At 52.9% G+C, this 25,985-nt stretch overlaps 1 protein-coding gene across 1 annotated transcript; it reads right to left on the minus strand.

The window, feature by feature from the left end:
- Positions 1 to 16,163: 16,163 nt before the first annotated feature.
- LOC135053191 (uncharacterized) lies at positions 16,164 to 25,681 on the minus strand (the record flags this gene model as incomplete). The annotated part of the gene is made up of 3 exons (XM_063957466.1): positions 25,630 to 25,681; positions 17,826 to 18,724; positions 16,164 to 16,694 (listed from the first exon to the last, which is right to left on the minus strand). Coding segments are annotated over exons 1-3 (1,482 nt in total), but the record flags the coding sequence as incomplete, so codon positions are not given.
- Between the last annotated feature and the right edge of the window lie 304 nt (positions 25,682 to 25,985).

Genomic DNA, 25,985 nt, shown 5'->3' on the forward strand with positions numbered 1-25,985 from the left:
GTTCAATTACATCATTCTGGGTTGCTTATACAATGTGAGGTGCAATTGTCTCTGCATAATGTACTGTACCGTACTTACCTGTGGACACGACCTCACCTGTCCCTCCGTTAGGGGCCTTTGCTACTGCTCTTAATGGTTGGGCCGTGCCCACTTGTATGTCTTGTATGGTGGCTGCTAGAGAGAGTGCCGATATCGTGCTGGGCTCATCTTCTTGGTCGTAGTCCTGAGGGAAGTTTAAGATGGGATACAACTTGCACGGGCTAGCATTAACACATTTATTAAGTTCACTCTTATCATATATTAGTATGCCATTGTCTGTAGCCACTTTCTCTCCTGTAATGTACGGTGGTGGTGGTGCAGTTGCTATCAGTTTCCTGCTAGGCTTGGAACCAGCTGTTTGAGCTAATCCCCTCTGCATATCGCCCTCCTGTTGCCATAAATGTAAACAATCTGTATGTCTAATCCTTTGTTTTCTGGATTTTATTAGACATATCCTTCTCCTTAAATTTTGCAACACCTCTGGACTAAAACTGCCTACCTTAGGGAATGGTTCCCTATCTTCCGCAGTCATACGTTCCCATTCATTGCATAAAACCTCTGCGTGTGATCCATATTTCTCACACATTATGTACCTCGCCGACCACTTGGGCCGCGGAATATCAACCTGAACCCTGGTTGATCGTCCCTTACTTGAGAAACTGGCCCCCATCCTTTGCAGGTATTACCTTCTCAGCAAAATCCTACAAAAACCAAAATACTCAGTGGTAAGGCAACGGTGAAAGTTCTCAGAGCGCTCTCACCCACTCACGCCCACGTTGGCCAATACACCTAAGCACTGTCCTCAGCGCCGGTCGTACCCAACCTCGGGCCCCTGTGTAACCTCTATTTACAGAGAGTGAGTGGGAGTGACTTACTCTTCCCAGTAAATATTGGTCGTTGGAGATTTCCTGAGTGACCAGCGAAACTCCCTTAAAATAAAAAAAACTGTTACACAAATCACGTTGCGTGTACTACACTTTGCGCCAATGAGCCCGTGACTTTTACGCACAACTCGTAAAAGGGTTATTGCGGTGGGCTAAGTATTGCACTCACAAACGCGCGGTACAATCGCACAGCGTATAGGTAACTGTTACTTATCCGCCGTACGACCAATGGAATCGTTTTTCAGGCTGCGAAACCTCAGCCGGAGCGTATCTGAACGGGCCTATATGGGTGCTACGCCAACCCCCGGGGCTGCGCTCTACACAAAACCTCGCGGACCATTTAGGCCGCGGTATTCAGAGCTTCGCATGACTTTGTCAGCGGTTTTCTGACTTCGCTGACCTCTTGGTCTGCTGATATACTAATTGCTCCTTTATACCTTAATCAATGTTAACGTGAGAAAGCCACTCTCACGCCACCAAGTGTCCACTCACCTGATGTGGTCTCCTACGGGATCCCGAATTCCCTGGGTCCACAAAACCTTTATTGTTTGCACACTCACGCTCGTTCACTCATATACACTTTGGTTTTTCTGTACAGAAAATTAACTTTCATTCAGGAAAACAGCCCCAATTCCAGAGGTGATACAGTAAAAAAGGTATTTAAACTAAATATTGGAAAACTGATCAATTTGTGCTATTATCGCGTGGCTACCGTATCGCCTAAACTGAAACAATGCTATTGTGCGATTTGTATTTAGTGGGCGTACCTGTACGCACGTTGCGTAAACACGCCACGTGTGTAGGTCTTTACGTTGCGTACGCAGTCCCGAACGTTGTCCGAGACACGTGTACAAAGGCCGTACGTCCGCAGTACTACAAATCCCACACTTCTATAAATGTAAGCGATATTTAACTATAATCACTTACTAAACACTACACACAGTTTCCACTGTATCAACCTTTACAACTAGGCCAGGCTGTGTGTGCGTCTTATACTTACTCCCTTAAATATTAACTCTATATGTTAACTAAATAGCAACAAATTTTCCAGTACAGGTCAAAATTAATCTAGTAATCAGTAATTATGGCAATAGTGTGAGCAGATATGCAAAGTACAAAATACAGATGTATGTGTGTGTTGCGTGCGCATTTGGCGCCAAAACAGAAATTTACAGATTTTAAAAAGAAAAATTGCTTTTGCGTTCTTACCTTACGGATCCCTCCAGCATCCCTTCAAACCATGCAGGGCAGACGCTTATCTAATCAGCACTTATTGTATCCCCCGACCAAAGGAAGGTTTACAGGGGATACCCTTCCGCCCTTTGCTGATAGATAAAGTCTGCAAAAACTCTGCTAGGCGGGTATGAGAAGGAACCGGACGAGCTCTCAATTGATAATGTCGATATTATCTTAGACCGCAAAGCTATACCTCTAAATACACTATTACCATGGAGCCGCTATGGCCGCTAGACTGAATGCACGTGCTACGCACTTTGTACGCTATTTGCGTACAGAGTCCTGCACGTGGTACGCACTTGGCGTACACACGCCGCCGCTGAGTGTACGGAGTACGCTCAGCGTGCGCACACACAATGGATAACCTTTAAACCTTGTTAAATGATACAATGTAATGATATGCTTTACACTTTAAACCCTTAACAGTAAAGTACTGCAATGATGTAATACCTTTAAACCTTAAGTAGCGCTGGCGGTACAAAGTACCCGCAGTGCGTACACCTTATCAATGCTTATACACCTTATACAGATAAATCTACTTTAAAGCCCCTGCAGGAAAGTGAAAACACAACACTGATTTGTAGTTGTAACCACAGGGTTCTAAGGCCTCAGTGGATTAATTCCAAAAGGTAAAACAATACAAATCATACACTACAGGCTAACAAGTAAATCTAAACAGAATAATGGCTACAGAGAATGTACATACGTGAGAATGTTCGCAAGCGCAACCCGGCCGATTCTCCGCTGGTCATACAGATAGCGTTCAGAGTCTTCTGATCGGCCAGGCAACAATGGTCTTTTTATACACAACATGCATACACAATACAATGGTCACTGTAATCTCATTGTTCATTGGACACAGAGATGTGTCTCTACATTACAGAAAAGGTCATAGGTGGATTTGAATAGGTGGGCGCTCTCTTTCCCCAACTGCTCTTGTGGGTGGTATCCTCTGGATTCCCGCCGCATACATAAAATACAGTACATACAGTTAATGTTCATATTCTACTTTTGCACATAACTATACGGAGGAATAAGCGATCTTTCTCTAACTAACACCGGAATGTTACCCTCAAAATACCCTACAGCTGGATACTAGACATCACCTTCCAACCTTTATCTGACCCTTCCTATCATGCAAAGGCGAATCCCTCCGTCCAGGAACTGTTTAAACTAATAATACTCGCTGACATGGTCTAGGGGAACTATATCTACAATGTACACTATTTGGGTTAAATATGTAATGTTCTAATAACCCTCTATGCGTTCACAAACTCTACCGTAAATGAGCATACCACGCGCTAAGGCGCATGGCCGTGACAAGCTCCGTTACGCAAATTGCGGATATGCGCACGCACGGCAGACTGAGTGCACTCGCAGCGGGCATGTGCATGGGGTTAGTACGTTAGGCATGCATTACAATATTTTTCGACTTTGACAATTCCTTCCCAACAACAGATGTCTGCTGAGCATTCCTCTCCAACACAAGATATGATCTCTGCTGAGCATTCCTCTCCAACACCAGATCTCTGCTGAGCATTCCTTCCCAACACCAGATGTCTGCTGAGCATTCCTCCCCAACACCAGATCTCTGCTGAGCATTCCTCTCCAACACCATATCTCTGCTGACCATTCCTCCCCAACACCAGATCTCTGCTGAGCAGTTCTCCCCAACACCAGATCTCTGCTGAGCATTCCTATAGAACACTAGATCTCTGCTGAGCATTCCACCCCAAGGGATGTAGTTATCTACCGAAGCCTACATCCCGCCCTCTCAAAATCTCGACAGTCAGAATGCCTCGCCACCGAGCCCACAGCGTGGTGAACGCAGCGAGCCCGCAAGGGGCTTCGTTGAGCCACCCCCCGTCTGCATTCTAATCCCCAGGATCCTGGCGTCGGTATGGTGGCCAACGGAATCCCAAGCGCCGGTCATCCATACCCAACCCCACCATGGCACCATATGTCTGCTGAGCATTCCACCCCAACACCATATCTCTGCTGAGTTTTTCACCCCAACACCAGATCTCTGCTGAGCATTCCTCTCCAACACCAGATCTCTGCTGAGCAGTTCTCCCCAACACCAGATCTCTGCTGAGCATTCCTATAGAACACTAGATCTCTGCTGAGCATTCCACCCCAAGGGATGTAGTTATCTACCGAAGCCTACATCCCGCCCCCTCAAAATCTCGACAGTCGGAAATGCCTCGCCACCAAGCCCACAGCGTGGTGAGCGCAGCGAGCTCGCAAGGGGCTTAGTTGATCCAACCCCGTCGGCATTCTAATCCCCAGGATCCTGGCGTCGGTATGGTGGCCGACGGAATCCCAAGCGCCGGTCTTCCATACCCAACCCCACCATGGCCCCATATGTCTGCTGAGCATTCCACCCCAACACCATATCTCTGCTGAGCATTCCACCCCAACACCAAATCTCTGCTGAGCATTCCACCCCAACACCAAATCTCTGCTGAGCATTCCTCTCCAAAACCAGATCTCTGCTGAGCATTCCTTCCCAGCACCACATCACTTGATCTCTGCTGAGCATTCCTCTCCAACACCAGATCTCTGCTGAGCATTCTTCTCCAACACCAGCTCTCTGCTGAGCATTCCTCTCCAACACCAGATCTCTGCTGAGCATTCTTCTCCAACACCAGCTCTCTGCTGATCATTCCTCTCCAACACCAGATCTCTGATGAGCATTCCTCTCCAACACCAGATCTCTGCTGAGCATTCCTCTCCAACACCAAATTTATGCTGTGCATTCCTCTCCAACACCATATCTCTGCTGAGTATTCCTCTCCAACACCAGATCACATGATCTCTGCTGAGCATTCCTCTCCAACACCAGATCTCTGCTGAGAATTCCTATCCAACACAAGATCTCTGCTGAGTATTCCTATCCAACACCAGATCACATGATCTCTGCTGAGCATTCATCTCCAACACCAGATCTCTGCTGAGCATTCCTATCCAAAATCAGATCTCTGCTGAGCATTCCTCTCCATCACCAGATCTCTGCTGAGCATTCCTCTCCAACACCAGATCTCTACTGAGCATTCCTCTCCAACACCAGATCTCTGCTGAGCATTCCTCTCCAACACCAGATCTTTGCTGAGCATTCTTTCCCAACACCAGATCTCTAACTGTGTGCCATAATGTGTACTACTTTGTGGCTGAGCCGTAACTAGACATTTTGGTGCCCTGTGCCAGAAAGAGAATGGGTGTGCCCCCCCCCCCACCATATGTAAAACAGGGCTAGTTTGCGCCTTAGACTTGCGCCCCCAAAAATGGTGGTGTGGCTCCCAGGGGAAGGAGCATGCCCACAGAATAGTACCAAATCACATTGGTACTGCACAGTAGTGTCCATTATTCAAAGCACACCACACAGTAGTGCCACTAATACACATTACAACACAGAAGAAACTCTTACACACATTACACCAGGTAGAGCTGCTTACCCTTAAACATAATATGATATCGTAGAGCCCCTTATACACATTATGCCAGGTAGAGCCACATTACGCCAGGTAGAACCCCCACATAAGGAGATTTATGGTAAGAACTTACCCTTATTAAATCTCTTTCTGCGAGATACACTGGATTCCACAGGGAATAACATCGGGGTGTAGAGTAGGATCTTGATCCGAGGTACCAACAGGCTAAAAACTTTGACTGTTCCCAAGATGCTCAGCGCCGCCTCCTCTATAACCCCGCCTCCGTGCACAGGAGCTCAGTTTTGTTAACCAGCCCAATGCAGTAGCAGGTAAAAGAGACGACAACAGTTAGTAGCCACATACACCACATTCTCACGACAGGAGAGGGTGTCAGTGGCTAATGCCATACCAACCCAAAGAACCTAAGTGCTTCAGGGTGGGCACCCTGTGGAATCCAGTGTACCTCGCAGAAAGAGATTTAACAAAGGTAAGTTCTTACCATGGGGGTGATTCTGAGTTGTTCGCTCGCTAGCTGCTTTTAGCAGCATTGCACACGCTAAGCCGCCGCCCTCTGGGAGTGTATCTTAGCTTAGCAGAAGTGCGAACGAAAGATTAGCAGAATTGCAAATAGAAATTTCTTAGCAGTTTCTGAGTAGCTCCAGACTAACTCAGCCATTGCGACCAGCTCAGTCCTTTTCGTTCCTGGTTTGACGTCACAAACACACCCAGTGTTTGCCCAACCACTCCCCCATTTCTCCAGCCACTCCTACGTTTTACAACTCGAATGCCTGCGTTTTTCCACACACTCCCATAAAACGGCCAGTTTCCGCCAAGAAACACCCACTTCCTGTCAATCACACTCCGATCAGCACAGCGATGAAAAAGCTTTGTTATGCCGTGAGTAAAATACCTAACTTTTGAGTAAAATAACTAAGCGCATGCGTTCTGCGAACCTTGCGCATGCGCAGTAAGCGACTAATCGCAGTATAGCGAAAATCGGCAACGAGCGAACAATTCGGAATGACCCCCCATATGTGACCGGACGATCTCGTACGAAAGCACTCACCGCTTTCGCGTTCCGTCCCCAGTGCACAGAATGGAAGGTTAGGTCACACGGGACCTGGCCACATAGGGGATTCCCGCTTATCGTCAATAACCGCCTGTTACTGACTCCACCCACTGCGCTGTGGGCGGGTTTATGCTGCCACCACCAAACTCCTAACCTGCCGTGGCGTTTGGAACCACGGTTCTGCTCTGTATGTGCCGACACACTGCCTTACCACACCTGTGTGGTATTGACGAATCCCCACTAGTCCTCTACCGGTAGCTGGCAGAAGGCTGAACTTGGTTATGCTGATTCACCCTATACAGCCGGTGAACGGGGCTATGTTTTGCATAGGCCTGCAGGTCACAAGATGACGCAATCTTCTTGAGGCAGATGATGTTTTAATGCCAACAAATAGTTCTAAAGAAAACTCTTCCCTATTACTAGGGGAAACAGCATACAGCAAGATGTTCACGGCAGAAAGTAGTTGGTATAATACACTCTGGAGGCACGCAGGCCTCCTTTTTATGTCAATTTTCCACTCAATCAGGAAATTTTACAAAATACAAATAAAGAAATAAAACAATTTCCTCTTTCCTGGCACACACAAAGTTTTGTATAATTTAAACTCCAATTCCTACCACCTGGGAGTTTACACTTCGCCATTGATAAATTTATCACATAGCTTCAAAATACAAATGTTTCTGCCTCATTCACATCTCCATGCAAACCCAGTGTTTGGGTTTACAAAAGGAAAGACTGCCACACAACAAACAGTCTTCCTTCCACCTTCGTTTGCATTTCAAAGATGTTTGGCCACCAAGAGGCCGGCTAATTGACACTTACTTGTACGTAGCAAGTCTGGAGCTAGGGCAATTACCATACGACTTCCTATGGAAAAAGTGTCTCACAAACTATTTTCAAGGCCTTTTTAGAAACAAAATACCTCGTACTTTCCTCATAAGTGCCGTGTCCATCAGTTCATCATTCTCCAACTGCGCACTGCGCAGCGATATAACATATGACACAGTATTAAACATGTTTGAAATACCCGGTGCCTAGCACCCACAATACATTTAAAGATGGCGACTAGCGCCAGGGCACAGTTTAAAAGTGGCGCCAAGCGCCCATTGTGCTCCTAATGGCGCCGGGCACTAGGGTTTAACCCCTTCAGTGCTGCGGCCACCATTACACGTGTGGCTGGTTAGTCTCTCTGGCCACACCATAATTCTCCTTTTTTGCAGCGAGGTACACTGGTATTCCTCTAGGAATAACATCGGGGATGTCCTAAAGCAGTTCCTTATGGGAGGGGACACACTGTAGCAGGCACAAGAACCCGGCATCCAAAGGAAGCATCCTGGGAGGCGGAAGTATCGAAGGCATAGAACTTTATGTACGTGTTCACTGAGGACCACGTAGCCGCCTTGCACAATTGTTCAAGGGTCGCACCACGGCGGGCCGCCCAAGAAGGTTCAACAGACCGAGTAGAATGGGCTTTGATGGTACCCGGAGCTGGAATGCCAGCCTGTACATAAGCATGTGCAATCACCATTCTAATCCATCTGGCCAAGGTCTGCTTGTGAGCAGGCCAGCCACGTTTGTAAAAACCAAACAGTACAAAGAGAGAATCAGACTTCCTAACAGAGGCTGTCCTCTTCACATAGATACGGAGAGCCCGTACCACATCCAAAGACCACTCTTTGGAGGATAAATTCGGAGAGACAAAGGCCGGAACCACAATCTTCTGGTTAAGGTGGAAAGAAGACACCACCTTAGGTAGATAACCAGGGCGCGTCCGAAGAACCGCCCGGTCACGGTGAAAAATCAGATAGGGGGACCTACAAGACAAGGCACCCAAATCTGATACCCGTCTAGCAGAGGCAATAGCCAGCAGAAATAAGACCTTGAGGGAAAGCCCCTTAAGGTCCGCAGATTCAAGAGGTTCAAACGGAGACTCTTGAAAAGCCTCCAGAACCACCAACAAATCCCAGGGAACCACAGGTGGGACATAGGGAGGTTGAATCCATAAAACACCCTGAGTGAATGTATGAACATCAGGCAAATGTGCACCAAGCAAAGTAAGAATTCCAGACCCTATGGTAAATCCGAGCAAATGCCGGCTTACGGGCCTTTAATATAGTTTGAATGACCGCATCAGAAAATTCTTTGGCCCTCAGTACGGAAGCTTCAAGAGCCACACCGTCAAAGCCAGTCGGGCCAAATCCTGGTAAACACAAGGGCCCTGAATGAGGAGGTCTGGTCGTTGCAGAAGTAGAAGAGGACGCTCTAGCGAGAGACCCTGTAGGTCTGAGAACCAATGCCGTCTGGGCCACGCTGGAGCTATTAGAAGGATTCCTCCTTCTTGCTTGAACTACCTCACTACTCTGGGCAGGAGTTACACCAGAGTGAACACGTACGGCAGCCGAAAGTTCCATGGAATTACCAGTGAGTCCACGAACGCCGCTTGAGGATCCCTTGTTCTTGCTCCGAAGACCAGAACCTTGTGATTGTGTCGAGACGCCATCAGGTCTACATCTGGTAGTCCCCAATTGTAGACTAGGAGTTGAAATACTTTTGGATGAAGGCTCCACTCTCCGGCGTGTATGTCCTGATGACTGAGGAAGTCCGCTTCCCAGTTGAGGACCCCCAGAATGAACACTGCCGATATGGCTGGCAGATGGTGTTTCACCCATTGAAGAATCTTTGACACTGCCCTCATTGACATGCGTTTTCGGGTGCAGCCTTAATGATTTATGTACACTACCGTGCTGGTGTTGTCTGATTGCACTTGAACAGGCCTGTTCAGTACCAGATGCTGGGCCAGTTTCAGAGCATTGAACACTGCTTGCAATTCCAGAATGTTTATCGGGAGGAAAGACTCCTCCCTGGTCTACCGACCCTGAAGAGAGTATTGCTCCAACACCGCGCGCCAACCCCTCAGACTGGCATCCATCGTCAGAAGGACCCAGTTGGCGATCCAGAAGGAACAACCCCTGCTCAATCGTTGGTCCTGCAGCCACCAGGTCAAGGACAGACGGACCTCCGGAGACAAGGAGATCATTTGAGACCTGATCCGGTGAGGCAGGCCATCCCACTTGGCAAGAATCAGTTTCTGCAGAGGGCGGGAATGAAATTGAGCATACTCCACAATGTCGAAAGCCGACACCATGAGGACTAGTACTTGCATCGCCGAGTGTATCGACACATGCGGATGAGAGAGGAAGCAACGTATCCTGTCCTGAAGCTTCAGGACTTTCTCCTGTGACAAAAACAACCTCTGGATGTGTGTGTCCAACAACGCTCCCAGATGCACCATGCTCTGGGCAGGGACCAGGGATGATTTCTTCCAGTTGATGAGCCACCCGTGGACTTGCAGAAACTGGACCGTCAGATCAAAATGACGGAGGAGAACTTCTGGGGAATTGGCCAGGATCAGCAGGTCGTCCAGATATGGCAGGATCCTGATGCCTCGACGGCGGAGTGAAGCCGTCATAACTGCCATGACCTTGGTGAAAATTCGTGGAGCCGTGGTCAGACCAAACGGTAAGGCCTGGAATTGGTAATGGAGATTGCCAATAGCAAACCGCAGGTAGTGCTGATGTGACATGGCAATAGGGATATGCAGGTAAGCATCCTGTATATCCAGGGATACCATATAGTCCCCTAGTTCCAAAACCAGAACAATAGAGTGATGGGTCACCATACGAAACTTGGAGACCCTCACAAACTTGTTCATAGATTTGAAGTTGAGAATGGGCCGGGAGGAACCATTCAGTTTGGGGACTAGGAACAGCGTTGAATAGTACCCCCTGCTCCTCTGAGCCAGAGGCACTGGCACTACCACTCCGGTGTCCAGGAGTGATTGAACCACTAAACGGAGAGTTGTTGCCTTCACCTGATCCGAAGGGATGTCTGTCAATCAACAGCAAGGAGGGGGACACTTCTTGAACGATATAGTGTATCCGTGAGTGATGACTGCCCGTATCCAAGCGTCTGAAGCGGTCTTCAACCATACCTGGGTGAACTGTAGAAGTCGGCCTCCCACCCTGGGATCCCCCAGGGGGTGGCCCGCCCCGTCATGCCGCAGGCTTGTCAGATTTGGAAGCAGGATGACGGGCAGCCCAGGCACATTTAGGCTTGGGCTTGGTGGTTTTAGAAGTGCTAGACTGTTTCTGGTACGCCTGACCCTCTGCTTTACCCGGAGGGCGAAACGAACGAAAGGAAGTACTCTTAGCCTTCGGGGCCGAAGGAGTAGTACTAGGTAGACATGCAGTCTTAGCAGACGCCAAGTCAGCGACAATCTTGGTGAGATCCTCACCAAAGATTATGTTTCCTTTAAATGGGAGCACCTCCAGGGTTTTCTTAGAGTCCAAGTCCACGACCAGGACCGTAACCAGAGAATACGGAGAGCCAAAATGGATGTCGTAGCAGCCTTGTCCGCCAGAACACCTGCATCTAAAGCTGCTTCTTTAATGTAATGAGATGCCGTGACAATATAAGAGAGACATTGTCTGGCATGTTCAGGAAAATTGGACAGAAACTCAGCCTCCATTTCCTGAGCCCATGCTTCAATAGCTTCTGCGGCCCAAGTAGCCGCAATGGTGGGCCTATGCACAGCCCCTGCAAGGGTATAGATAGCTTTTAAGCAGCCCTCCACATGCTTATCCATTGGCTCCTTGAGAGAAGTGACGGTAGTGACAGGCAGAGCAGGTGACACCACCAGCCGAGCGATTTTCGAGTCCACTGTCGGTGGCATTTCCCAATTTTTACTCAATTCTGCCACAATGGGATAGCAGGATAGCATCTTCTTGTGGGGGATGAATTTCTTTCCTGGGTTCTCCCAGGATTCCTGACGTATGTCAACCAAGTGGTCAGAATGAGGTAAAACTAATTTAGTAACCTTCTGACGTTTGAACCTGTCCTGTTTCTTAGCTGTAGTAGCAGGCTCAGGATCATCATCAATCTGAAGAATGAGCCTGATAGCTTCTAATAGATCAGGAACATCCACCTGTGAAACAGATTCCCCAACAGAAACGTCATGATCAGAGTCTGTGGGGTCAGTATACACGCCATCTTCATCGGAAGAGGTATCCGGAACATGTGTGGATTGAGAGGAAGTAATAGCCCGCTTAGAGGACTTCTTTGGTTTAGTCTTAGGCGGGACAGGGTCAGGAATACGTTTATCCAAGAGGTTATTCAATTGCTGTAATGGAGTGGGCAGAGCATCTGTCCATGGCGGATTAACCGCAGGGACCATATAAGGCTGATAAGGCACAGGAGGTCCCGCAGGGGGCACAAGTCTAGTTACCAGCGTAGTCAGTAAATTAGAAAAGGCAGGCCCTGATGTGCCCCCGTTGTTACAAACTGACTGGGGGGTACAGAACCCCCAAAACCTGAACCCTCCGCATCCATGTTATCCTCAAATGCATCTGGGACATCATAACCGCGCACGGCGGAATCAGCCCCAGACCCATCGCCCCCTGTAGCTGACATAATGTGAAAGCGTAAACCACGGGCGACACAGTACAATGTCAGGAGATAGAATACCTAACACAACCCCCCGTGCAGTGTGACAGCACAAACAGAGGATTTCTGAGGTAAAATGTGACTGAAAAACACAGAGAAAAATACAAAATACGTATATCCTGTGAAATACCTTTATTATCTAATAACCCTGACGCACGGAGCCCCCTCAGGGTACAGAATATAGGGATAGCAGTAGGAGTGAGATACACAGAGTAGAGACCACACAGCAGCTATAGGCACACACACACACACAGTCACATGTACAATGCAGGAATTATGACAAACAAAACTGCACTGGACTATGTGGCCGGAGAGAGCCCTCCGCCACATGGTTAATGGCGGCCGTGGCACTGAAGGGGTTAATCCTCAGCTGCCAGGCACCATTTGGACAATAGGCGCTTGGCGTCACTGTTAAACGTACTTACGGCGCTGGGTGCGGACTGTTTAAAAATATGTTTAATGATGTGTTTTAACATGTCATATATAGTGCTCTGTGCACAGTTATAGGATTGCATGTTTAAATGTATTTATATTTAAGATGTGCTCACCTGTATTTTAAAGGGAAAAATGCACTTACTATATCTGTCTGAATTAGCATCGCCTATCCTCTGGGAATAGGAAGTGGCATGCTAATCGCCCTGTCCTAGCAGAGAGGTGTGAAGGACAAAAACCCTTTTGATGTTGGACAGTGCACGGCATGTAATGGCTGTGAGTGTCAGATTGGTTTGGGAGCCTGTATTTATTTATGTAGCTGGTTTCATTGATATACGAATCCTGAATGGTAGATGCAGGAAGGAATAACATTTGTTTGGGAAATAAAATACAAACCGTATTTGAAGCTATGTGATAAATTTATCAATAGTGAATGTTAAACTGATAACAAACGTCTGTGTGACAGGAAAGAGGAAATTGTTTTATTTATTTGTATTTTGTAAGATATCCTGATTGGATAGAAAGGACTCAGGGGGGACATGACCCCCTGTTGTACTGTGTGGAAAATTGACATAAAAAGGAGGCCTGGGTGCCTCCAGAGTGTATTATACCAACTACTTTCTGCTGTAACATCTTGCTGTATTGCTCAGCCTTTTTGAAGGCTGTATTTGGGCAAATAAAGATCTTCTGCCTAAAGACGACGCTTCATCTTGTGTTCTGCAGCCCCGTTCTCCGGCTGTCCCGGGAGCACCCCAACGTCTCCAAGTTCCGCCTTCCGCCAGCTACCGGTAGAGGACTAGTGGGGATTCGTCAATACCACACAGGTGTGGTAAGGCAGTGTGTCGGCACATACAGAGCAGAACCGTGGTTCCAAACGCTACAGCAGGTTAGGAGTTTGGTGGTGGCAGCATAAACCTGCCCACGGCGCAGTTGGTGGAGTCAGTAACAGGCGGTTACTGACGGTAAGCGGGAATCCACTATGTGGTCAGGTCCCGTGTGACCTAAGCATCCATTCTGTGTACTGGGGACGGAACGCGAAAGCGGTGAGTGCTTTCGTACAAAAGCCGTCCTGTCACAGAAATTGGTGGCATAGCGGTGGGATAATCCCAGGTGGCTTTTCGGTCACCCGATTGGAGAAGCCGAGTGTGACAGGACGGTACCGTACGGAAGCACTCGCCGCTTGCCGCGTCCCGTTGACTGCGCACAGAATGGAAGGTCAAGCCGCACGAGGCCTGACCACATAGGGGATTCCCGCTTACCGTCAGTAACCGCCTGTTACTGACTCCACCCACTGCGCTGTGGGCGGGTTCTCGCTGCCACCACCAAACTCCTAACCTGCCGTGGCGTTTGGAACCACGGTTCTGCTCTGTATGTGCCGACGCACTGCTTTACCACACCTGTGTGGTGTCGACGAATCCCCACTAGCCACTTGCTAGGCCTCTACCGGTAGCTGGCGGAAGGCGGAGCTTGGAGACGTCAGGTGCTTCCCTGGACAGCCGGAGAACGGGGCTAGGTTTGGCCTAACCCTGTTGGTCACAAGATGAAGCAGTCTTCTTGAGGCAAAGATGTTTATTTGCTCAAATAACCTTTAAAAAGGCTCCTCCCTATTGCTAGGGGCAACAGCATACAATCAAGATGTTTTCAGCAGAAGATGATGTTACAATTACACAATCCTATGGGCCAACTGCCCTCCTTTTATCCCTCTCCAAGACCCTCTACCACAGGGGGTAAGCCCGCCCTGTGGTGTACAACCAATCAATGTTTACCCATGAGCTGTGCATGCTCTGGACTCATGCACACCAAACATTGTCCCCAATGGACAGTGGGGAGTGGCCGGTCTCCTTTGTCTCTCCCATCTGGGAGAGCAGGCTACTCCCACGGTGCCGTTCAGTCTGGCTGGGGGGAGGTTTTCCCTCCTAAACTGACTTCCAGAAACCTGCCCGGGACCCCTTCTCACTGCCTGCAGCCTGGATTTGGGCTCCAGAGCTGGGCAGCCTGGCTCCCCGGTCCAGGTCTCTGGTCCACTACGGCTGATCTCCATGGAGCTCCAAGAAACCACTCAGCTTGTTTTATGGCTAAGCTGCTTCTCTTTCTCCCTGTCCCCATTGGAACTGTGAGGCTGGATGGGAATGCATTCCGTTTTTAGGGAAAAGGTCTGGGAGAATCCATCAGCCTGCACAGCTATGGATTCCCCCCTCCTGGGACACACAATCAAGTAAGTGCATTTTATCTTTAAATACATTACATTTTTAAATCACACTGTACATTTCTCTTTAAATATACCCTGAGCCTGTGCCCTGCACAGACTCTACATACTCAGGCACTGCAGTGCCTTCCCTAGCCCTGCAGCCTGGCTGCGAGGGCTCTCTGTGTGCTGGAGGTATGGGGCTGGCTTCCCCCATCCTCCAGCCTGCTTTTCTGCCTCTGGGGTTCCAGGGAGCTGGCTCTCCCTGTCCCCCCAGGGTGGCACTAATCAGTGGCCTCGCCGCACGCAGCGGCGCACCCCCCTGTACCTAAGCCCGGCGGACCGGGACACTTGTCCCGGCCGCCGTGACCCTGGCTTGTTTTAGCGCTGAGGCGCCGGGAGCGTAGCTCCCGGACCCCAGCGCTCACCATCCTGCTGGCCCGCCTAATGTGCCCACGCCGCTAGGGAGCCGGCTAGCCCGGTCCCCCCTGAGCGGCGCCTGTCTTGTGGCCTCGCTGCAGCGTCCGGCGGGGAGCCGGGCTGCAGCGCACCCCCCTTGCTGCCCGGCAGCCCGGGACGTTCGTCCCGGCTGCCGCGGCTGGCCGCCTCCAGTGTGCTGAGGCGCCGGGAGCGGAGCTCCCGTCCCCAGCACAGGCAGACCCAGAGCGCGCTGCAGCGGGAGCTGAGCTCCCAGCCGCAGCGGCTCACCCTTCTCCCCCCCCCCGGCGCACACACAGCTCAGTGTGCCGGGGGGCTGTGCTCACCGCTGCCGGGAGCGGAGCTCCCGGACTCCGGCGGTGCCCATCTGAAGGCTGCAGCGGGAGCTGATCTCCCGCATGCAGCAGTCCTCGTCTCCCCCGGCGCGCACACTCCAGTGCGCCCGGGGGTGCACCGACCGCTGCCGGGAGCGGAGCTCCCGGACGTCGGCGGTCAGCGGCTGCCCTCTCCCCCGGCGCGCACACTCTGCTGAGCGCGCCGGGGGCTGTCCTCCTTGCCGTGGTCTCCGGAGGGGTCCGGGACCACGGCACAGTTTTAAACAAAATACAATTTAAACATTTTATAAACATGGCGACTAGCGCCCAACACATTTTAAATTTGGCGCCAAGCGCCCTTTGTTCTTGGCAAATGGCGCCGGGCACTAGGGGATTAACCCCTTCAGTGCCAGGGCGGCCATTTGCCTCGTGGCTGGGGCTCTCCGGCCACACTCCTCCCCCCCCATTCAAGCGGGTCAACCAGGGACCCATGTCCCAACGATTTGGGTCCTGGTCCCGCAGTCCTTAATGAGTTTATCGGGAGTTCTTTGGGGGTTCAGGCTCCTCCTGACGTGACAGTCCATCTGCATTGCTATGAGCCTTGCCTTGCTTGTGGATAATATGGAAGTCATAAGCCTGAAGAGCAAGGCTCCACCGCAACAGTCTGCCGTTTTCCCCCGTGGTGTGTTGGAGCCACCGTAATGGATTGTGGTCCGTTACCACCGTAAAATGGCGGCCATACAAATAGGGCTGAAGCTTCTTCACAGCCCAAACAATAGCCAAACACTCCTTTTCAATTGTGGCATACCCCACCTCCCGCGGTAGCAGCTTTCTGCTCAAATAGGCCACAGGGTGCTCCTGCCCATCCGGCCCCTCCTGGCTCAGTACTGCCCCGAGTCCGTACTGTGACGCATCAGTTTGTACAACAAAGTTTTTACTATAGTCCGGCGCCATCAGTACTGGAGCATGTACTAGAGCAGTTTTCAACGACTGGAATGCCAACTCACATGCGGTCGTCCAGTCAACTATCTTGGGGAGTTTCTTCTTAGTCAGATCAGTCAGGGGTTTGGCCACAGAACTAAAGTCAGGGACAAAACGTCTGTAGTATCCTGCGATCCCTAAGAAAGCCAGGACCTGTCTCTGGGTTGTGGGCCGGGGCCAGTCTCGGATCGCCTCCACCTTCGCTGGTTCAGGCTTCACCTTACCTCCCCCCACACGGTGCCCCAGGTACTGTTCCTCTGTCATCCCCATTTGGCACTTGTCTGCCCTGATGGTCAGACCTGCCCACCGAATCCTCTCTAACACCAACCCCACATGGCCCAGGTGCTCTTCCCAGGTTCGGCTGAAGACAGCAATGTCATCCAAGTAGGCCTGGGCGAACTCTCGGAACCCCTTCAGCAGGTCATCGACCACACTCTGGAAGGTGGCTGGCGCATTCTTCATCCCGAATGGCATCGTTTTGAACTCAAACAAGCCAAAGGAGGTGATGAAGGCGGACCGTTCCTGAGCCTCGGGAGTCATTGGTATCTGCCAATACCCCTTGCTCAGATCGAACGTAGAGATGTACTTCGCCCCAGCCAGCTCGTCTAACAGTGCGTCAATGCGGGGTAGGGGATAGGCGTCGGATTTGGTTACTTCGTTCAACCGGCGGTAGTCTACGCAGAACCTGGTTGTCCGGTCCTTCTTGGGAACCAGTACAACGGAGGCGGCCCAGGGACTGTTGGAGCGCGTGATTACGCCTAGCGCTAACATCTCCTGCACCTCTTGGTAGATACTCGCCTGCGCCTCTGGTGAGACCCGATACGCGGGTTGCCGAATCGGCCTATGCTCACCAGTGTCTACATGATGGGCACGTAGGGAAGTCAGGCCGGGCTTCCTGCTGAACTGGGCCTCAAAGGACAGCAGCACTGACTCCAGCTGCTCCCTCTTGTGGTTACCAAGCTCACTGCTCCAGCTAACTTCCTCTACACCACCCTCACCCTTGGCATCCGCGAGGAGGTCAGGAATGGGATCTTTTCCTGGTTCCTCCATCGGCAGGCAGCACACAGCGGCTACCGACTCCACACGCTCGTGGTATGCCTTCAACATGTTTATATGGTAGGTACGCTGCCTCCTACCATCGCTGTCAAATGACACCACGTAGGTGATGTCGCTTAGGCGTTTTGCAACCGTGTACGGTCCCGCCCAGGCAGCCTGGAGCTTGTTCTGACGTGTGGGTACCAGAACCAGCACCTTCTGCCCTACTCCAAAGACCCGAGCACGCGCGCCCTGGTCATACCAAGTCTTCTGCTTGGTCTGTGCTTCCGCAAGATTCGCTTGCGCTAGTCCCATGAGATTCTCTAACCGATCTCTGAGCTTCAACACATACTCCACCACGGACTCATCCTGGTGGATCAGCTCCCCCTCCCAAGCCTCCCGGAACAGGTCAAGAGGTCCACGGACTCTGCGGCCATATAGTAACTCGAAGGGCGAGAATCCGGTTGACTCCTGGGGCACCTCCCGATATGCAAACAGGAGGTGCGGCAGGTATCGCTCCCAGTCTCCTCCCTCCGAAGTCACAAATGCCCGTAGCATCTGCTTCAGAGTGCCATTGAATCTCTCGCAAAGTCCGTTAGTCTGGGGATGATAGGGGGCAGTGCGGAGTTGGCGCACCCCGCACTTCGCCCAGAGACACTGGACCAGATCACTCATGAACTGCGTCCCTTGATCGGTTAGGATCTCACTGGGGAACCCTACTCTACTAAATATGCCTAGCAGAGCGTCCGCTACCTTTTCCGCAGTGATGGCGGACAGAGCCACAGCCTCTGGATACCGGGTAGCATAATCCACCACGGTGAGGATGTATCTCTTCCCCGATCTACTGGGTACAGGTAGGGGACTGACTATGTCCACGGCCACTCGTTGGAAAGGTTCCCCGACTATTGGCAAAGACCTCAGGGGAGCCCGAGCACTGGGGCGTCCAAGCCGTTGGCACACATCACAGGACTTACAGTAGGTCCGGACGTCATCCGACACTCCGGGCCAAAAAAAGTTCTGCGTCAGGCGCCTCAGTGTCCGGTCCCTCCCCAGGTGTCCCGCCAAAGGAATTTCATGGGCAACTGACATCAGTTGCTCCCGAAAGCTCCTGGGAACCACCAGTTGAACTTTCTCCCGCACTGGCCTATCCCCCTCTACCTTGGCTACCCGGTACAGTAACCGTTTCCACCAGGTCACACTCCCTGCCCCCATCCCAGCAAGGCCGCGGCCAGCTTGGCGCCTCATGCCTTCCAGGGATGGGTCAGAGAGCTGAGCTTCCCTAAACTCCTGCCTGCGGCCCTCACTTTCTCCTAGGTTTGGACACTCTACAGGGGGAATATTGGGGTCAGTCAAGTTGGGGTCAGTCATGGTAGGGTCGGGGTAGTCACTCATACTCACCGCCGGAGTTGGCAAACCACTAGGGACAGGAGCATCACTGGGCACCCGCACAGGATTCAGCAAACTGGAACCGACATCCTCTGCGTTGCTAGGGGACGTAGGCCCACCAGAGGCAAGGGGCAGATGTGCTGATCTGGCCGCTGTGGTCTTTTCCTCTGGGATGGCTGACGCTGTGGTTGGCGGTTGTTCAGCCGCTAGGGTCTTTTCCTCTGGGCTGGGCGGTGCTGGCAGAGACGATGAAGACTGTAGTCTGGCCGCTTGACTCCGGGTGATGGCGTTCGCGAAGGCAGTAACGATCCCTCCACCGAGATCATTCCCCAAGACGACATCAGTTGGGAGGCCATCCATTACGGCAACATCTCTTAGCTCTTGTCCAGCTCCCCAGTCGAGGTAGACTCTGGCCATGGGCACTTCTCGCTCTAGCCCATCGGCCACGGTAACTTTTGCAGTGCAACCCTGCAGTACGGCAGCAGGGTCGACCAGGTGGGGGCTTACAACGGTTATGGAGGCCCCAGAGTCTCTTAAGCCTTCGCCCTGCAGGGATCCCACTTGGACCGGCTGCAGGTGCCGCCACATATTTGGTGGGGGCTTCTTAGCCATACAGGTGACTCTTTCCGTGGAGTCCACCTGTTTCTTGCCACACTCCATCGGACTGACTGGAGGGGGTACAGTCTCTGGAAGCTCATCTTCCCGGGTTAAGCAAGCAATCCGGGCTCCAGCACTCGGATTTGGGGCACGAGTCTGGGGTGCTTGGGATGCAGGACAGTTCATCCTCAGATGTCCGATCTTCCCACAGCCATAGCACTTTTTGTCCAGGCGTGGCTCCGATGGCCTCTGATTACTGGCAGGGGCACTGCGGGGCGGTTGCTGGCCAAAAGCACCCGGGTTGGAAGATGCTTGCTTTGGGGGGCGATGAGCTGAAGAGGGGTGTCCCCCTGGTGGTACAGTCTTTTGGGGTTGGCTGCTGGTTGGGCGCTTCTGCCCCTGCGGCCGAATTGCCACATATTTGTCTGCTAACTGGGCAGCCATCTTTAAGCTGGGTGGCTCCCGATCTAGCACCCACTCCTTCACTTCTGGGGCGCACCTGCGGTAGAACTGCTCCCTGCAGATCAGGTCGATCAGTGCGTCCCACGTAGTGGCTTCCGAATCCTTCACCCACTTCACCACGTACTGCCTCAGCTGGGTGGCGAACTGCTCATGGGTGCTGCTAGGATTCTTGGGCAAGTCTCTGAATTTCTTCCTGTAAGACTCAGGAGTGATGAAGAATCGCTGGAGGAGGGCCTTCGCGACTTCGTCGTAGTTCCCACAGTCCTCCGTCGCCACTCCTCGATAGGCCTCCAAGGCCTCTCCATGCAGAGTGGGCACAAGGTGTCTCACCCACTCGGACTTGGGTAGATCATGTAGTTTACAAGTCCTTTCAAAAACTTGCAAATGTCCATCAATGTCCCCATCACTGTCTGCAAACTTGGCAAACTGAACTCGTCCTGATCTGTGTACAACAGCTGACAACGGCTCCCGGGGTACCACGGCCTGTGATGCCCGCTCCGCATGCCACATCCGAATGACAAGCATGCGTTCTTGCTCCGTTGCCCTTTCCCCCAATTCCGCTAGCCGATCTGCTAGGGTATCCGGGTCGCCCCCCCTGGGACGTTGGGATCCTGGCCCTGCTAGGGATTGCTGGGAAATATGGCTGTTGTGAGAGAGGGCGGGGCTTGTGGATCTCACCGGTCCTGTGCGAAGGTCCACTGTTGGGTCGTCCTCTGCGATGCTGACGCCGTCAGTGTTTTCCACCTCCACCTGAGACTCCTCCCAGCTCCTGAGCGCCGCCTGCATGACGCTCCTGGACGCGTTGAAAGGGATTTCCACACCCTTCCCCTGGCACACGATCTCCAGATCCTCCTTGGACATTCCGCTGAATTCCGCCATCTTGTGCGTTCTCCTGCGCTGCAGTTACTCCTCTCCTGAGTAACTCGGCTTCTCCAATCGGGTGATGAAAAGCCGCCTGGGATTATCCCACCACTATGCCACCAATTTCTGTGACAGGACGGTACCGTACGGAAGCACTCGCCGCTTGCCGCGTCCCGTTGACTGCGCACAGAATGGAAGGTCAAGCCGCACGAGGCCTGACCACATAGGGGATTCCCGCTTACCGTCAGTAACCGCCTGTTACTGACTCCACCCACTGCGCTGTGGGCGGGTTCTCGCTGCCACCACCAAACTCCTAACCTGCCGTGGCGTTTGGAACCACGGTTCTGCTCTGTATGTGCCGACGCACTGCTTTACCACACCTGTGTGGTGTCGACGAATCCCCACTAGCCACTTGCTAGGCCTCTACCGGTAGCTGGCGGAAGGCGGAGCTTGGAGACGTCAGGTGCTTCCCTGGACAGCCGGAGAACGGGGCTAGGTTTGGCCTAACCCTGTTGGTCACAAGATGAAGCAGTCTTCTTGAGGCAAAGATGTTTATTTGCTCAAATAACCTTTAAAAAGGCTCCTCCCTATTGCTAGGGGCAACAGCATACAATCAAGATGTTTTCAGCAGAAGATGATGTTACAATTACACAATCCTATGGGCCAACTGGCCTCCTTTTATCCCTCTCCAAGACCCTCTACCACAGGGGGTAAGCCCGCCCTGTGGTGTACAACCAATCAATGTTTACCCATGAGCTGTGCATGCTCTGGACTCATGCACACCTAACATTGTCCCCAATGGACAGTGGGGAGTGGCCGGTCTCCTTTGTCTCTCCCATCTGGGAGAGCAGGCTACTCCCACGGTGCCGTTCAGTCTGGCTGGGGGGAGGTTTTCCCTCTTAAACTGACTTCCAGAAACCTGCCCGGGACCCCTTCTCACTGCCTGCAGCCTGGATTTGGGCTCCAGAGCTGGGCAGCCTGGCTCCCCGGTCCAGGTCTCTGGTCCACTACGGCTGATCTCCATGGAGCTCCAAGAAACCACTCAGCTTGTTTTATGGCTAAGCTGCTTCTCTTTCTCCCTGTCCCCATTGGAACTGTGAGGCTGGATGGGAATGCATTCCGTTTTTAGGGAAAAGGTCTGGGAGAATCCATCAGCCTGCACAGCTATGGATTCCCCCCTCCTGGGACACACAATCAAGTAAGTGCATTTTATCTTTAAATACATTACATTTTTAAATCACACTGTACATTTCTCTTTAAATATACCCTGAGCCTGTGCCCTGCACAGACTCTACATACTCAGGCACTGCAGTGCCTTCCCTAGCCCTGCAGCCTGGCTGCGAGGGCTCTCTGTGTGCTGGAGGTATGGGGCTGGCTTCCCCCATCCTCCAGCCTGCTTTTCTGCCTCTGGGGTTCCAGGGAGCTGGCTCTCCCTGTCCCCCCAGGGTGGCACTAATCAGTGGCCTCGCCGCACGCAGCGGCGCACCCCCCTGTACCTAAGCCCGGCGGACCGGGACACTTGTCCCGGCCGCCGTGACCCTGGCTTGTTTTAGCGCTGAGGCGCCGGGAGCGTAGCTCCCGGACCCCAGCGCTCACCATCCTGCTGGCCCGCCTAATGTGCCCACGCCGCTAGGGAGCCGGCTAGCCCGGTCCCCCCTGAGCGGCGCCTGTCTTGTGGCCTCGCTGCAGCGTCCGGCGGGGAGCCGGGCTGCAGCGCACCCCCCTTGCTGCCCGGCAGCCCGGGACGTTCGTCCCGGCTGCCGCGGCTGGCCGCCTCCAGTGTGCTGAGGCGCCGGGAGCGGAGCTCCCGTCCCCAGCACAGGCAGACCCAGAGCGCGCTGCAGCGGGAGCTGAGCTCCCAGCCGCAGCGGCTCACCCTTCTCCCCCCCCCGGCGCACACACAGCTCAGTGTGCCGGGGGGCTGTGCTCACCGCTGCCGGGAGCGGAGCTCCCGGACTCCGGCGGTGCCCATCTGAAGGCTGCAGCGGGAGCTGATCTCCCGCATGCAGCAGTCCTCGTCTCCCCCGGCGCGCACACTCCAGTGCGCCCGGGGGTGCACCGACCGCTGCCGGGAGCGGAGCTCCCGGACGTCGGCGGTCAGCGGCTGCCCTCTCCCCCGGCGCGCACACTCTGCTGAGCGCGCCGGGGGCTGTCCTCCTTGCCGTGGTCTCCGGAGGGGTCCGGGACCACGGCACAGTTTTAAACAAAATACAATTTAAACATTTTATAAACATGGCGACTAGCGCCCAACACATTTTAAATTTGGCGCCAAGCGCCCTTTGTTCTTGGCAAATGGCGCCGGGCACTAGGGGATTAACCCCTTCAGTGCCAGGGCGGCCATTTGCCTCGTGGCTGGGGCTCTCCGGCCACACCGAGTTACTCAGGAGAGGAGTAACTGCAGCGCAGGAGAACGCACAAGATGACGGACTTCAGTGGAATGTGTAAGGGCGATCTGGAGATCGTGTGCCAGGAGAAGGGTGTGGATATCCCTTTCAGCGCATCCAGAAAATTCATGAAGGCGGCGCTCATGAGCTTGGAGGAGTCCCATCGGACGGAGGTGGACAGCACTGACGGCATCAGCAACGGAGAGGACGGCCCACCAGTGAACCTTCGTACGGAACCGGTGAGACCCACAAGCCCCGCCCCCTCTATCAACAGCCATGTTTCCCAGCAATCCCTAGCAGGGCCAGGATCCCAACGTCCCAGGGTGGGGCGGCACGGATACTGGATAGCCTAGCGGATCGGCTAGCGGAATTGGGGGAAAGGGCAACGGAGCAAGAACGCATGCTTGTCATTCAGATGTGGCATGCGGAGCGGGCACCACAGGCCGTGGTACCCCGGGAGCCGTTGTCAGCTGCTGCACACAGATTGGTACACATTCAGTTTGCCAAGTTTGCAGACAGTGATGGGGACATTGATGGACATTTACAAGTTTTTGAAAGGACTTGCAAACTACATGATCTACCCAAGTCTGAGTGGGTGAGACACCTTGTGCCCACTCTGCATGGAGAGGCCTTGGAGGCCTATCGAGGAGTGGCGACGGAGGACTGTGGGAACTACGACGAAGTCGCAAAGGCCCTCCTCCAGCGATTCTTCATCACTCCAGAGTCTTACCGGAAGAAGTTCAGAGACTTGCCCAAGAATCCTAGCAGCACCCATGAGCAGTTCACCACCCAGCTGCGGCAGTACGTGGTGAAGCGGGTGAAGGATTCTGAAGCCACTACATGGGACGCACTGATCGACCTGATCTGCAGGGAGCAGTTCTATCGCAGGTGCGCCCCAGAAGTGAAGGAGTGGGTGCTAGATCGGGAGCCACCCAGCTTAAAGATGGCTGCCCAATTAGCCGACAAGTGTGTGGCCATTCGGCCACAGGGGCAGAAGCACCCAGCCAGCAGCAAGCTCCAAGAGACTGTACCACCAGGGGGACACCCCTCTTCAGCTCATCGCCCCCCAAAGCAAGCATCTTCCAAACCGGGTGCTCTTGGCCAGCAACCGCACCACAGTGTCCCTGCAAGTGATCAGAGATCATCGGTGCCACAACTGGAGAAGAAGTGCTACGGCTGTGGGAAAATTGGACATCTGAGGATGAACTGTCCTGCATCCCAAGCACCCCAGACTCGTGCCCCAAATCCGAGTGCTGGAGCCCGGCTTGCTTGTTTGACGAGTGGAGATGAGCCTACAGAGACTGTTCCCCCTCCAGTCAGTCCGATGGAGTGTGGCGAGAGACAGGTGCACTCTACAGAGAGAGTCACCTGCATGGCCAAACAGCCCCTACACAATATGTGGAGGAACCTGCAGCCGGTCCACGTGGGACCCCTGCAGGTGGAAGGCCTAAGAGACTCTGGGGCCTCAATCACTGTGGTGAGCCCCCACCTTATAGATCCTGCTGCAGTATTGCAGGGTCGCACTGCCAAGGTCATCCTGGCAGATGGAACGGTGAGAGAGGTTCCCACGGCAAGAGTCTACCTGGACTGGGGAGCTGGACCAGAGTTGCGAGAGGTTGCCGTCATGGATGGTCTCCCAACTGATGTGGTCCTAGGAAATGATCTGGGTCGTGGGATCGTCACCACGTTTGCTGGCGCCATTCCCCGCAGTCAAGTTCCACAACCACCGTTGACATCAGCTACTCCAGCACAGCCCAGCCCAGAGGAAAAGACTACAGCTGCTAGACAACTAACAGCACAGCCAACCACAGCATCAACCAGCCCAGAGGAAAAGATTACAGCGGCTAGATCAGCACATCGACCCCGCATGCCTTTTGACTCTGGTATGCCTACGTCCCCTAGCAATGTAGAGGATGTTGGTTCCAGCTCGTTTGATCCTGTGGGGGTGCCCAATGATGCTCCTGGCCCAAGTGGTTTGCCAACTCCGGCGGTGAGTATGAGAAGCCACACTGACTTTTCTGTGACTGACCCCTACCAGACTGACCCTAGTAGTCCCCACCTAGATCCCCCTGTAGTGTGTCCCAATTTAGGAGAGATTGAGGGCCGCAGGCAGGAGTTTAGGGAGGCTCAACTCTCTGACCCATCTCTGAAAGGCATGAGGCGCCACTCTGGCAGCGGCCTTGACAGGGTTGGGGCAGGAAGTTTGACCTGGCGGGAAGGGTTAAGTTACAGGGTAGCCAGGAAAGTGGGAGGGGATAGACCAGATAGGGAACATGTCCAACTGGTCCCCCCAGGGAATTTTCCTACGCAACCGGTGTCGGTTGCCAGCGAAACCCCTTTGGACAAACACTCAGAGATAGACCATCCCCTGAAGTGCCTGACACAGAGCTTACCCTGGTCTGGGATGTCGAATGATGCCCAGACCAACTGTAAGGCTGGTGCCATGCGTTGGCAGCTGGGGCACTCCAGCGGTTGTGTTGTCTCTGGGCCTCTGCCCATAGGAGGACCCTTGCAGCAAGTTGCTGTGGACATAGCAGGTTCCCTGCCTATTCGCAGTAGATCGGGGAAGACACGCAGCCTCCCTGTGGTGGATGCCACACAGGATCCAGAGGCTGGTAGTCTGGCCGCTATCACTGTGGCACAGGTAGCGGGCGAGGAGGAAAAAGCAGACCTAGGTGACAGGGTAAGTTTCCCGAGTCATAGGTCGACCGAGGATTTGAGGGCAGGTCTGACAGTTAGGGCAGACAGT

Source organism: Pseudophryne corroboree, chromosome 1 (genome assembly GCF_028390025.1).
Source record: "Pseudophryne corroboree isolate aPseCor3 chromosome 1, aPseCor3.hap2, whole genome shotgun sequence".
In the NCBI taxonomy this organism is placed as follows: domain Eukaryota; kingdom Metazoa; phylum Chordata; class Amphibia; order Anura; family Myobatrachidae; genus Pseudophryne; species Pseudophryne corroboree.